This window comes from Nannobrachium achirus (assembly GCF_963921795.1).
Source record: "Nannobrachium achirus genome assembly, chromosome: 19".
Classification (NCBI taxonomy): Eukaryota; Metazoa; Chordata; class Actinopteri; order Myctophiformes; family Myctophidae; genus Nannobrachium; species Nannobrachium achirus.
In genome coordinates, this window is record NC_137826.1 from 26,602,583 (window position 1) to 26,617,773 (window position 15,191).

Below are 15,191 nucleotides of genomic sequence, written 5' to 3' on the forward strand. Positions count from 1 at the left end.
ATGCTGTACATACTCTACGGTATGTAGAGTACACACACATCACCTCCAAAACCCTCAACAAACTCCAATACATACAAAACTCGGCCGCCCGCCTACTCACCAGCACCCGCTCCAGAGCTCACCACCTACAAGGCACTGCACAACCTGGCCCCCCCTTACCTCTCCGACCTCCTCGAGCCATACGTCCCGACCCGTTCGCTCAGGTCCAGTGAGGCTGGCCTCCTCGTGGTCCCCAAGCCCAAGCGCCGAACCTGGGGTGACAGGGCCTTCTCTGTAGCTTCTCCCACCCTCTGGAACGAACTCCCTAAACGTATCAGAGACGCCCCCCTCCATCCCCACCTTTAAAACCGCCTTGAAAACCTACCTATTTACCATCGCCTTTCCCAGCTGACCCTGTGTGTGTGTGTGTGTGTGTGTGTGTGTGTGTGTGTGTGTGTGTGTGTGTGAGAGAGTTATGGACACACACACACACACACACACACACACACACACACACACACACACACACACACACACACACACGTTTGCAATTGCTACTTTGTGGGGACAGTCTACTATCTTTGTGGGGACATTCCATTCATTTTTGAGCGGTGGTCACACCGTCTCCATAGCGTGGCCGTGTGTGTAGGTATGTTTGTTTGTGTGTTAGTTTGTTTGTATGTGGGTGGGTCTGTATGTAGCCTCAAGCCTGTGTAGTACCTTTTCTGACCTCACATGTTAAGGGAGGGGCGCTGTTGTCCAGGCCACACACACACACACACACACACACACGGGGGGGGGGGGGGGGGGGGGGAGAACCACCGCTCAGTTCACACGGGTGTGATTTTAACCCTAACCCTAACCCTAACCCTTAACCTAACCCCTAAACACCTTGTGGGGACATATTAATTTGTCCCCACAAGGTTTTTTCCTCCGATTGTACTATCTTTGTGGGGACATGAGGTAGTAATTCTCTGTCCACACACACACACACGCACGCACGCGCACACACACACACACACACACACACACACACACACACACACACACACACACACACACACACACACACACACACACACACATACACACACACACACACACACACCATGGTGCTACATAACTAGCTCAGAGACACCCTGGGAGTTCTGCCTCAGTTGTGGAAGAGGTAACTCACAGATTGTTAATGTCATTAACAAAAATGTTAAAAAAATGATTACTTTTAGAAAAATAAAAAAATAAATCTACGTGATATTAATAAAAAAGGAACAAAAAATACAGTAGTTACATTGCAAAACGGGGTTTCCCCCCGAAAATACATGTTTTTCTTAGTTTAACAAAAAGGGGCACACAGAGAGAGAGAGAGAGAGCAGTTCTAGGCTGACTTTGCACTGATCAGGAAACGCCTCAAGTTCTCAACATAAAATGTATTTTAATTGTGGTTACATGATTTAACCACAGCACACACCCTGCTGCTCTTTACAGGAAAAAACACACTGAGGTACTGTGTCACATGACTAGAGCTCTGACACTCTTTAGTTTCCAATATTACATGTACGTTTAACCACTTAATTGAACGTCAGGCGGGGGAAAATAGCCGTTCTACAAGCTCACAATATGAGCTTGTAGATTGGCTATTTTTGCAGAACGTTCATCCTTTTTTTAAGAATGTCCACCTGTTATGACAGAGATAGGAGAAAAAAAACTGTGAATTTGAGCGTTTTATGTGTTATTATCTTTATAAGAGATGTTATAAGTGTTAAGGCCTGTCCATAGTCATCAATGTCATCATCAACTCTTTATTGACAGACACTTGGTCCAATAAGAAGACATACAAAAACACAACATTAAAAACATCACAATAAATAAATAAAATAAAAGAGAGCAATCAGAACACTAAAATAAGGCACTATACCAGTGTTTCCAAATGCATGAGTGGTATTTCACATTACTGAAATGGGGTTTAGTCAGCAGCATGATAATCAAATTATTAGACACATTCAGACGACAAATAAACTTGAACATCAAATTTCTCAAAAGAGCATGAAAAGTGCACACTCCTACTTCACAAAACAATAGACCTTTGTCCCCTATTGCCATGTGTTTGCAGAATAGATGCCATCGCAGCTCAGGGGCGTTTCCCCTTCGGTAAGTATGCAGTGCATACAAACTTGGCTACTGTAGTTTCAAGGTCCTCTGTTACATCACTGGTTTAAGAAAGCATCTTCAGGGCCTTGAGCACAACACATCTGTGTCTGGGGAGAGGAACATGAGCTATGCATCAAATAGTTTGCTATGTGAAGCCAGAACTGTAAGGTGGATCAAGATGGTGTCTGCTTCTTCATGGTTATTGGCTTCAAAGTGCAGTTACCGGTAACTGTTACTATTTGTGTGTCCTACAGTGAACGCAATGCCAATCGTGGGGGAGTCTTTGCTGTATTCAATGATCTTTGATAGGGCTGGGGCGGTATGGATTTTTAATTATCGCGGTAATAAGTCACTGTTTACCGACGGTATGGCGGTATCTTTCCCAAAAATGATAAAAAAGAAGAAAGAAGAAGAAATAAACACTGAGATTTTCGATAGGCAAATCTACATGGTGATACAGCTACTCAAAGCTGGTGATGATGTCCTCAAGGCTCTGAAGATGCTTTCTAAAACCAGTGATGTACAGTAACAGAAGATTTTTAACTACAGTAGCTAAGTTTGTACTGTATGCACTGCACTTACCGAAAGCTGAGATGGCATCTATTCTGCAAACACATGACAGAAGGGGACAAGCTTCCACTTACACTTGGTGCTCTTAAGCAGCATGTCCTAAGAGTCCATATCGAGGCCAGAGTATGGACCTGCCTGTATCTGGATTTGACCCTTGCCTAACACCCTTGTTTTCCAACCTGTTTGGAAAAATCCCCAGTGTTTGGTTCAGGACCGGACCCACAGACTACGACTAGCCTTACTCCTCTCGGACCAGGCGCCACACGGACTGCCTACTCAGAACTCTGCCCCTTCTCCACCTGGTCCCTTTGCTTCCCTACCACTGAAAGTGCCTGTCTGTGGGTTTCATGAATATTGAAAGAACAACAAGTAGTAACAAGAGTTTATGACTAATTAATATCTTCATTGGATCCATTGGAACAGGTTATTGTTTGCATTTTCTGAGAAGTAACTGCTTTGTACATACAAGGTTTCCACCCGACAGCTAGAATATACCAGTTTTTACTTGGTAGTTTGAAACTTAATGGATTCAGTTTAATGTTGGGTGTAAATAAATGACACAATTTTGTGTCAATGTGAGAAATCATCTGTCTCTTTCGCTTCAGATAATATCTTGATTTCCTTAAAATTTTAGATTAACCACTGGAATCATGATCCTATGTACTCTAGAGTACATAGGAAATAGTGCAAAAACGAATATTAAAATGTTACCTTTTGCCCCCAAAATTAAGGATGATGACCCAAATCTGTGCCATTGATAATTTGTAAATATTTCTAATTAGCACCGTTGGATTTCTTGACCCTAAACATTTTGATTTAGCCACTAGAATCATGATCCTACATAATCTAGTAGTCGAGATATTGAAAAACAAATATTCAAAGGTCGCCACCAAGATTGCTACCATATTGGCTTCAGCACAAATGGAATTATGGATTTTCTGATTTGTTATACTCTGAAGTTTCAAAAAATGCATAGTTTTCCTAATCTCCAGAAGATTTGAACGAAAATACAAATGGAACTGGACTCAGGTGTACACCAGGCCCATTGCAAGATGCTGTACTCTGTCAGCTCCTTTGAGCCACCCCACGCTTTCATGGTGATGAGGTGGGTCCGAGGAGGAAGACCAAGCACAACCCTAATCAGTTTGTTCTGGGCTTTTTGGAGCTTTAACTTTAAGGCAGCTGGGGCATCGCGATACCAAACGAGGATTCCGTAATCAATGAGGGGCCCAATAATAGCACCTCCCAGGGTCTTTCGTGATTTAATATTGATCAGCAGGGCAACTCTATGCAAGAAACAAATATGTTGGTTGACTTTATTGATTACCTTGGTAGTCATTTTTTCATGGGATAGGTTAGCCTCCAGGATGTAACTGTCTGTCAGGTGGAAACCTCCAAAAGTGTTACTTTCAAGGATTCAAGTTAAAACATAACAGATATACAAGCTCAAATCCACAAGCTGGAAACGTGGCACAAACAGTTTGTGATACTTTAGTGTGAAGCTGTAGTGTGATCAAGCAGGACGTTAACTTATGAAAAACAACAAACATGGAGAGGTTTCTGCCCGGCAAAAAGTGATGCTGAAGAAGCACACATTTAAACGATTAGATGGTGGGCGGATGATGGGCGGAGCCTACCACTACATAAAGCAGAGCAGACTCCTTTGTGTTATTCTGCAGTCAGGATGTGGCTCCTTCCCTTCCTTTTGCTGCTCTGCGTGGCAGAGACCAAGCTGGAGACGTTCGATGGTGAGTGACACTTTTACCGTCTGTCTATCAAGACTGACTATCTAAGAGTTGTACTTCTTGTCTAAGAGGTATATATTCTACTTTTTACTTCTACTGCCTGACATGATATCACAGGTTAGGGACATACAACATCAGTATTTGAGATGGAATGAAAAACACTTTGAAAGCTTTTAGGACCTCAGTATTTGATACAATGGAAACACACTTGGAAAAAAACGGTTAGCCTACTTAAAAAGCAGCTTAATCAAAGTCCTCACATTTGAGACAGACATAACGCTGCTCCTGGTCTGTGCATACTTCATGGGCCCACTCCCCACAGACAGTGCAGGCTACCCAAGGCTGAGGCCTACTCATGTAGTCATTTTCACCACACACAAGGAGGCCACGAGGAGAAGTCACCCGGTGACATATTGGTGTCCACGCCTATCCGCCATGACACTTTCGGTGGCAAAACTGGCACCGGAAGTTCGGTGAATAACATTAGCGTCGAAGAGCGCCGGCTGGGACAGCTCATGAACAAAAAAATATTCTGAACGATAGAGACCTTTGTTGTATAATCGCTCCAGGAATATCAAAGAAGACATAACACAGGTATTTTTACAATCACTTGCTTTTCGATGTGTACAGTGCATAATGTTATTGAGGCAGCTAAACAGCGGCGAGTATAGTTTCTGTCTCGGAGCCGTCGCGAGATTTGGATTCCAGACAGGGAATGGTGGAGAGAATCTCACGATACTAGCAAGTTCAGAAACGTAAATTGTGCTCTTTAGATGCCTCTATAATGTTATACAGTGTACTCACCGAAAAGCAACACAGCAGAAAACAATGTGTCACATGTTTTCTTTTATATTCCTGAGCTGAGTACCTATTTTATAAAGGTCTCTATCGTACAGAATTATTTTTTGTTCATGAGCCAGGCCATATTATTACCACGGATAAGCTCTAAAAGTGTGAAAAACGTATTTTTCATTTCACTGGGTCTTTAATCAACCATACTTTTTTGTGAACAAGATACACTTGTCTTAAAGACGGGGTGAAATCAAAAACATGTTTTTCACACTTTTAGAGCATATATGTTGTAATAATATGGCCATACCTAACACTAGATGCCAAAAAAATTGAAAATAAACAATTTTTGTGTATATTTATATCAAAGGTCACCTCGGAGAGGTTCAGAAACACACAGGCTTCCTTTTCAAACTGAAACTTCAAAATACGCAAAATAGTCATTTCATTGGGTCTTTATCATTATCCGCTGTTTTTTTTTCTTCGTCTGTCGGGGCAAGAGCCACATCCAGGAAGGACATACGGCACGCTGCGTCCCCTAGCGGTGCTGTCTATCCTGCATGGTTGCATACAACCTCCTAATAAACCACTAGGTCATCTAACGCTTATTGATGCATGAGACAATTACCATATCTATTGTCAAATAGCCTACAGTTATCGTGTTAATGTCATCATTGTCTGAAATTACCATAATCCTTACCTTGAGAAGGGTTTCACATCGTGTCCACTCCATATCCAGATGGTTCATTACATCAATGTCAGCTGTGGTTCATTATCATTAAATCATTGTCAGCTGTTAGTTAGTTAGTGGTTCTCAACATGAGGTCAGGGGACCACCAAGGGCTATTGAGGGGGATCCAGGGGGTCCCCAGAAAATTGATAATTACACATGACTGAAGTTAACAATATGAAAAATTAGAAAAGAAAATTCCTACGAAAAAAAGTGTGCCTGCAGCTCGCTAAGTGTATGCATTAACATTTTTTTTAATATTAGCATTTGTAGCATTAGCAATAATATGTTTTAACATTAGCATTTTAGCTTTAGCTTTAGCATTAGCATTAGCGTAAGTAGCGGTTAGCATTAGCGGTTAGCCATTAGGTCTGTCGGACCACCCACTGAGTTTGAGAACAGTACCATGCTGCAAACTGGAGTTATAGCTGTTTAAAGCACAGCCAATAGGAAGACATGGGTGGGGCTTAAAAGGGGCTTAAGTAATATGTCCCTATTGGCCGTTTAAGTCCAGACACCAAGTTTCAAGACGGTACCATGCTGTGAACTGGAGTTATGGATATTTAAAGCCTAAACCAATTACAGCTCGTCCCTATTGGCCGGAAAAAGTCCAAAGTCGTGTGAGCGTTTTAAAGTTGAAATCACGTTGCTAGTCCCCCATTCAAAGTCAATGGGGTTTTTGGGCAGTGTTTTTTGCGAATTACGTCGCCATGGTAATGCGGATCGGAAAGAAAAGTAATAGCAACCTACCAGTATTCCCGGCCGAGCCGCATGTTTTGATGTATATATTGCGGGGGTGGTGAAATTGTGCGGCAGTTATTACGTGCCTAAATTTGTGGGATCATTATTGTGAACTAACTAAGTATGGTAGATTAAGTGGATTAATAAGTGTTTTGCCATTGCATGGCATGCACACTTAATAAGGAGAATGACATTTCTGATTATGGTTCTCTCTACCAACAGGCTTATGCAATAAAACATTCTCTTAGGCAGAGACAACATGTACTGTAATCAAATGGAGGTCCAGACCAACCAAGCAAATGGACATTTAATGATTGTCAAAAGTGTAGTTTAAAACCCTAAACCTTTTGTAAACAAACAAGATAAGGACAAAACTATATACTAGTTATGAGCTAACTTTGCATGGCCTATAGTCTACAACTTCATGTAAACGACAAACTGGTGGTCTCCACCATCAGTGTGTGTAATCTCAGTAAAGGTGCTATTTAAATGCAATGTCTTTGTGTGTGTGTGTGTGTGTGTGTGTGTGTGTGTGTGTGTGTGTGTGTGTGTGTGTGTGTGTGTGTGCGTGCGTGCATGCATGTAGGCCCAATGCACAATCTCTATGAAGTGCCTTTTAAATGCACCATTTAAACATTGTAACACGTGAACAAGAAAAATAAAGTAGGCCAAGCCTAACAATGAACATTCAACTCACACCTGTGTGAAGTGAGCGGTGCTGATGCTGACAATGTACCCACATGACATCAAAGGTTTTCACCACACACAGGACATTCTGTATCATCATCCTCCTCTTCCTCTTCCTCTTCATGGGCAGGCGTGGCAGCAGACCTTTTGCCTACCTTTGAAGGCACTGCAGACTTCTTGCCCACAGTAGACCTTTTGCCATCCTTGCCAGTGGACTTGGGGGCAGCCTTAGGCTTGGACGGGTTCAGCTTTTGTTTTGCTTTTGCCATCGAGACCCGTTTTTCCTCCTCCAAGGCTGCTTTCACAGGGGTGTCTGTGATGATGGCAGAGGACCTTTTTCTCCCCCGTGTCTGCTGCTTCCTCAGTCCAGCCTTTGGTAGAGGTCTGATCAACTCCGGACTGAAACCGGTGGCCTCAGGAGTAGCGCTGCGTTGGGCTGAGGGAGCCTGCGTCGGTAACGTATGCAGGTTCAAAATCTCTGTCACCAAATATGTCCGGATTAAACGGCCAAATACCGGTGCACCTGAAGCCAGCCGCTATGTTTGATAGTGTCGCAGCGGTTGGAAGGGCTGTTCTTACGATCCCTGAGACAAACATACAAACAGAAAGAGAAAATAATAAAACATTGAATTAGCCTGGTTTGATATGTATTTGACCCCCATCTGAAAATGTTTTATGCCAGGGACTAATATGTCCTTATGTTGTGGGTTTTGAGTTAGGTTTTGTGTCATTGTCGCTACTTTGTGTTCATTTGGTTTTGTACCGTGTTGCTTTATGATTGTGAGTGTGTGTTTGTGTTGGCTTTGTATATTTCAGAGTTCAGACCAATCAGGTCAGTAAAGTCAGTCAACTGCAGCAAGGTAGCTATCACCTACATTACAAATCATAGGCCCTACCTGGTAAATCGTAGATGGTCATGGTTTTGCCAGGATTCCTCATCATCCACTGGTCCAAAGATGCACGCACTATTTCAAGGGCATAATGTGACGTATGGGGGCTAGTAGCGTTAGTGGAAATAATAGTAAAGAAATCGCTGGCTTATTGTATCTAAAAAGATATAATTAGCCACTTGAACGCATGCCCACCCCGCGTGCCCCCCCATCCATCTTCAACCGCTTATCCGTAGTTGGGTCGCGGGGGCAGCAGCTCCAGCTGAGAGCTCCAAATTTCCCTAACCAGAGCAACATTAGCAACTTCCTCCTGGGGGATCCCCAGGCATTCCCAGGCCAGTTTGGAGATGTAATCCCTCCATCATGTTTGTAAGCATTATGAGGCGTCAAGGCTCTGTCTCATGTAATTCAGACAGTTAGTGGAAATAATAGTAAAGAAATCGCTGGCTTATTGTATCTAAAAAGATATAATTAGCCACTTGAACGCATGCCCACCCCGCGTGCCCCCCCATCCATCTTCAACCGCTTATCCGTAGTTGGGTCGCGGGGGCAGCAGCTCCAGCTGAGAGCTCCAAATTTCCCTAACCAGAGCAACATTAGCAACTTCCTCCTGGGGGATCCCCAGGCATTCCCAGGCCAGTTTGGAGATGTAATCCCTCCATCATGTTTGTAAGCATTATGAGGCGTCAAGGCTCTGTCTCATGTAATTCAGCTCCATGGGGCAGTCAGGAGTAGAGTGGCAGCAATATAATTTCAGCAATATCTAGGGTGTGGCAGCCTCTGTAGTCCGTGGCACGCGGTTTGGATGATTATCATTGCTGTTTCGGGTGTTTATTCCCTGCACAACACTGTAACGAGCTGTGTGTGTGTGTGTCTGTGTGTGTGTGTGTGTGTGTGTGTGTGTGTGTGTGTGTGTGTGTGTGTGTGTGTGTGTGTGTGTGTGTGTGTGTGTGTGTGCGAGAGACAAGGACCACTGGTGGTCCCCGGACCACTGGTTGAAAACCACTGCTGTAGGCTATCATTATCAGCTTAATGATGTTTGACACAAAGCAGTTTAAGCTGCTCTTCCTACAACAACATTAAAGTTTCATGTTCTTCTGTGTTTCTTCTCATCCAGTGAGGCTGGTCGGAGGCTCAACCCCCTGTTCTGGCAGAGTAGAGATCTACCATAATGGCAGTTGGGGGACGGTGTGTCATGATGACTGGGACATGAAGGATGCTCAGGTAGTGTGTAGAGAGTTGACTGACTGTGGAAGAGCTCTGAGAACACAAGATTATTCATACTTTAGGTTTGGACATGGTGTTGGAAAGATCTGGTTGGATGATGTCAGCTGTTCAGGCAGTGAATCACATCTCTCACAGTGCAGACATCGAGGGTTTGGAACCCACAACTGCTATCACGAAGAAGATGCTGGTGTTGTCTGTAAAGGTAAATACTGTATATAATATACATAAAATACACATATATCTGCACTGTTGGTATGTGCGTTACAATTTCTTAAACATTTATTGACATTTTCTTATTTTTTTTCCATCCAACTCTCTCCCGCTAGGTGGGCAAAGCCTCATGTAGCCTAGACTATATGATGTGATATGTTTACTCTGTTTTAAGTTGAATAAATAAACATTCATTTAATATATTAATAAAAAGGCCGATATAGTGCTCACACACACTTTCTGTAAAAAAAAAAAGAAAAAGAAAAAAAAACAACACAAGCGTTACAATCCATAGTTATCGGCGGTTGAAAATGCAGTGTTTTGACACAAACAGCGAGAACACGGAAGCACAGAAATATACGTTTCTGTGAAAAAATTCAATGTTGTTATTTATGCTACGATAACTACTTTTGCTGGGGACCCCCTCAAGGACCCCTGGGGGTCCCCGGACCCCACTTTGATAACCAAAGGGGGTTTAACCCATTTTGTGATAGTGTGGGGGTTCCTGATAATATATCAAACCAATTCTTCCTGATAGTTGTAGTTAAAGGGATATTCCACTTTCAAAAAAACTTGCATGAGTCTGCCTCCCCAGGCTCAGGGCCTCTCCCCATACACACCCAATGTAACTTCAAACTCCATTTTAACCATGATAGATTCATGAAAAACACCCATTATTTTTTCTGGTGACTCATAATACCCTCCTAATACGTGAGCAGGCCATGTTTTTTATTTTTAATAATTTTGTTTTGTATTTAATTTTTCTAATTTTCCCAAAGAATTATTAAAAATAAATAAAAAAGGTTATGGAAAAAACATGGCCAGCTCACGTATTAGGAGGGTAGTATGAGTAACCAGAAAAAATAATGGGTGTTTTTAATGAATCTATCATGTTTAAAATGGAGTTTGAAGTTACAATGGGTGTGTATGTGGAGAGGCCCTGAGCCTGGGGGGACAGATAACATTTACATAAAATATTTAAATATTGAATGAAGTAAATTAAAAACTGTTCAGGGTGTTCATAAAAGCCTGATTAGATGATAAAGTGACCAAAAGTTTTTTTGAAAGTGGAATATCCCTTTAATTCAACTACCAAAATACTAGTCTTTGTGTTTTCTCTCTCCACCCATCTGCTTCTTCCTGTCCTGTCCACCTACCATCGTCCTAGATCCGACCTGCTACAATGACGACGGTAGAAACTATTGGGGGAAGGTTAACAAGACTATCTCTGGGAAAACCTGCCAGAGCTGGTCGTTCCAGACACCTCACAATCACACCTGGACACCTGAAAGATACCCGGACAAGTAAGAAGACGGAGACAAACATCTATCTGTCTGTCTGCCTGTCTGTTCTGACAGTCTGTCTGTTGGTCTGTGTACTACCTACTTACTGTACCTACCTGCATATTTTTGTCAGAGGCCTGAAGAAAAACTACTGCCGTAATCCAAGCGGAGAGAGGATCATGCCATGGTGCTTCACCACTGACTCAGAGACACCCTGGGAGTTCTGCCCAGTCATCAGATGTGATGAAGGTAACTCTGACCACAGGTTGTTCGTTTGCAACAATGATTTCAACGATTACTTTTAGGACATTTACACTGGAGAAGAATAAATCAGTTCATGAATTTTAAAGCAGGTAACTTGTGCTACCACATTAAAATAATATTGTATAACTGATAGTTAATGGTGTGTGATGACCTGGCTATGGCGTTTTTTAGCCCAAGGAGTGTTTATCTTGCAAAACACATGCTTGCAATGGATTCAGAATCATGAAAACACTCTAGTTTGACACTTATTAACTTAAAGCAGATTTATTTTTGTGTGTTTATATAGTAAAGTTAATAATGTACCCAACTTTCAGCAGCTATCACAGATTCCTCTAGGGCAGGGGTGGGCAACTTTGATGAAGGCGAGGGCCACTATATTTCCACCTTCACTGCAGGGGCCACATTGCATATTGCTATGTCCTACATTGTCATATCTCATACAAAAGAAGGAAAAATAGCAGATCTACAAGCTCAAAACGCATCGCTCTGCGATGCATTTCGAGCTTGTAGATCAGCTATTTTTGCTTCTTTTGAATTGGAATCCTGAATTATTTTTTGTTATCTTTTTAAGTGGAATCCTGAAATGTAACATTTTGATTTTATTTCAAACACATTTAGTTATATACTCATGTTAACATCATAAACCTAAATACAAATACATTTGACATAAAAAAATACATTTTAATACTACTATACTAGTCATTAGTCTACTAATATAGACTGACGGAATTAAATGTTCATGTTGGAATTGTAACAGCTGAAATGAATAATATATCAGTATTCCGGTATTAACCTGCGGGCCGCATTAACGGGCTGCCAGTTGCCCATGTATGCTCTAGGGAAACTGAATTTCAGTCATTGTGAGATGGACACCTTCACAAACAAGCTGTCAAGCTGTACCAATTATTGTAAAGATCCTATCAACAATAAAAATGATAGAATACACAATACCAATTGATATTATTAAAGGGGAGATATATATTGGGCTGATTATTGCAAGATAATGTTAACAACAGTTGTGTTATGACTCACTGTTTCAGAGAGTCTCACCAAAGGAGGGATTGCAGGGATTGTGCTTACAGTGCTCATTGTGGCACTGGTGACAGCAATACTGGGATATTTCTACTGGAAAAGGCAGAATCAAACTGGTAAGTATTTAACTGATTTGTTAATGTATTTCTTTATCTATATTTTCTTTTGTGTTATACTGTAAAAAATCTTATTAATAAAGTATTCAATCAATCAAGTGTTGTGTACCATGGTGCTATCCTTACTTATTGTAAATCGCTCTGGATTAATGAGCGTCTGCTAAATGCATAAATTGCCCATTGCAGAGCCATAAGGATCCAATGAGATGAGTCCAATGTCAGGAGAGGAAAAGCCAGGGGCGTACCCCCCCCACGCAAGCGGAGACCCGGCCAACCGGGAACACTTTGTTACTGTTAGAATGACCGGTCTCACTATGATACGGTAGCCCCGATCGCCTCAGCAATCATGTTCACCTTATTTGTCAAATTGTAACACAATGTTTTTTTTTTTTTTCTTTTACTACAATGGTGTGTATATATGTAACGGAGGTGATCCGAAGCTCCCCACCCGGCTTCGAACCCGGGTCTCCCGCATGAAAGTCCAATATCTTAACCATTACTCCAAAGGGATATCCCTATGGAACGAGGGCAGATACTAGACTTTTGAGGCTTCAGGCTGGGGCTGCAACTCTCTCCGCCACACTCACCCCCCTTTGACCTCCTCCTACGGGGAAGCCCGGATCCGGGTCACGGCACCAATGTAACAGAGGTGATCCGAACCTCCCCACCCGGCTTCAAACCCGGGTCTCCCGCGTGAAAGTCCAATATCTTAACCATTACTCCAAAAGGATATCCCTATGGAACAAGGGCAGATACTTGACTTTTGAGGCTTCAGGCTGGTACTGCAACTCTCTCCGCCACATATATCATATTTTCATTGTGTTTTGATCAGTCAGCAATGCATGGTTGCCATCATGCATTGTGGACTGATCAGAACACAATGAAAAAAATATGTACCAATTTCCAAACATCTCTTCCAACATCTTCTTATTTCTTTTTATTATTCCCTTTTGTTATTAATAATATTCTATGCAAAGTACTGTGTTGTATGACTTTTATCTGACTTTCAATGTGATGGATGTGATAATAAAGCTGTAAAGCTTACTAGGATCTCTTTTTAGTTGACCATGTACCAGTGATTTGTACGTTGTCATGACCCTGTACTTTTTCCTATGCAAACTTCTAATAAACTAATCAATCAATGAATCAATAAGCTATTGTTATTCAGGCAGGAGGACACTTTTTTATTATTTTCTTTCTTTCATTCACTTGTTTATATTTTACTGTTCTACACCGCCCTCGGTAGGGCAACCACTGGTACTGCTGCTAAATCTGCTAATTCATAACCATATCAATATTTATATATATAAAAATACATATAAAAACACAATTGATGATTTCAACGGCACAAATTAGAGCACATCCAGCACTAAAGAATGAGACCCTTTGTTCTGATTTGGAGCCAAAAAATTGGGGGTGCAAGGCTCAGCAAACTTGTAACTTAAAATATCTCAGAAATGGTACCAGCACAAATTATAAAATGTACGGCACAGTTCAGGTTCAGCACAGATCCAGCACTAAAGAATGATACAATTTTTGAGCGGTGGTCACAACGCTCCTATACGTGGCCGTGTGTGTGGGTATGTCTGTCCCCGTCCGTGTCTGTCTGTCTGTCTGTCTGTATGTAGCCTACAGTACCTTTTATGACCACACATGTTAAGGGAGGGGCGCTGTTTTCAGGCCAGGCCAGGCCAGGCACACACACACACACACACACACACACACACACACACACACACACACACACACACACACACAGGGGGGAAGGGGGGAGGGGGGGGGGGTAAGAGGGTGCTGTTGAGACTAGCCTGGGGGGGGGGAGACAGAATTCATAGATCTAGAACACATAGAATTCATAGATATAGAACACAGAATATGTACAGTACAGTACAGTACAGGGTTGGTGGGTAAACCACCGCTCAGTTCACACGGGTGTGATTTTTTTCATCATGGGGCGCCAACTTCACAGAGGTGAATGAATGGGATGCATGACGCCGTTTCTGTCAGATGATTGACATTTGACTCGGCCACTGAAAACGCAACTTTGACCTGCTTGAAGCAATGAGAACGGGTGGGAGGCGGGATGTGAGTGCGTGACTGCGTGCTCGTGCAGTGTTGTCCATCACATCATCCATCCACACCACAAACCTCGTTGGAACTTTTTCCTCACCGGGCGTTCAGTCAAATATCACCCACATGGTTACACTTAAGGTAAGCACGCTCAATTCAGTTTAGTTTGTGTCGTATATTCTGTACAAGTATCTAAAATCACATGAAGCGCCCCTTATTAGTTGGCGGTTTTGGTTGATATTTTTCATTGATCGCTCGTTTTCTTTTTGTTTTGACAACAGCGAGTAGCTAGCGCGTTAGCAATCTGGGCTAACTAACGCTAAAAGCTTCCTTTTTTTGTCAGTGAAATAAAACGTTATTATTTGAGCACGGATTCGTTAGTAGACACGCAAACCTATTTAGAATTACACACTCAAGTCTCAAACACTCACATTGTCCCATTATTAACGCTTTGGGTCAACGCTATTAGCCTGGGCTGGCTCCACATGGATAACGGAAATAATTGCGTCACAGCCAGGCAGACAGCGCGCTTTGCTGGAACATGTCTGAGTCTGTCTGACCACAAACAATCTGTCTGGCGGAGTCTGGACCTGTATTCAAAATGTACTAGAAGTATTGGTATCAAAATGTACTTAAAGTACCAAAAGTAAAAGTGCTCATTATGGTGAATGTCCCATTTCAAGTTTTCATAACATATGCATATCTTTTGA

The 15,191-nt window shown here is 42.2% G+C and overlaps 1 protein-coding gene across 1 annotated transcript; it reads left to right on the forward strand.

Moving 5' to 3' along the window:
• The first annotated feature begins 4,371 nt into the window (after positions 1-4,371).
• On the forward strand, positions 4,372-13,405 carry LOC308303948 (putative DMBT1-like protein). Its single transcript, XM_080748493.1, has 6 exons — positions 4,372-4,445; positions 9,397-9,708; positions 10,885-11,020; positions 11,133-11,248; positions 12,304-12,411; positions 12,598-13,405. Exons 1-6 carry the CDS (start codon positions 4,382-4,384, stop codon positions 12,603-12,605), a joined length of 744 nt encoding a protein of 247 aa, XP_080604619.1. The 5' UTR covers positions 4,372-4,381; the 3' UTR covers positions 12,606-13,405.
• The last annotated feature ends 1,786 nt before the right edge of the window (positions 13,406-15,191 follow it).

Bases quoted from the DNA above. Each gene is read 5' to 3' on its own strand.
- LOC308303948 (XM_080748493.1), top strand. From the start codon at position 4,382: ATGTGGCTCCTTCCCTTCCTTTTGCTGCTCTGCGTGGCAGAGACCAAG. The intron at 4,446-9,396 runs GTGAGTGACACT...CTTCTCATCCAG, and splicing joins CAAGCTGGAGACGTTCGATG to TGAGGCTGGTCGGAGGCTCA. The intron at 9,709-10,884 runs GTAAATACTGTA...CCATCGTCCTAG, and splicing joins TGCTGGTGTTGTCTGTAAAG to ATCCGACCTGCTACAATGAC.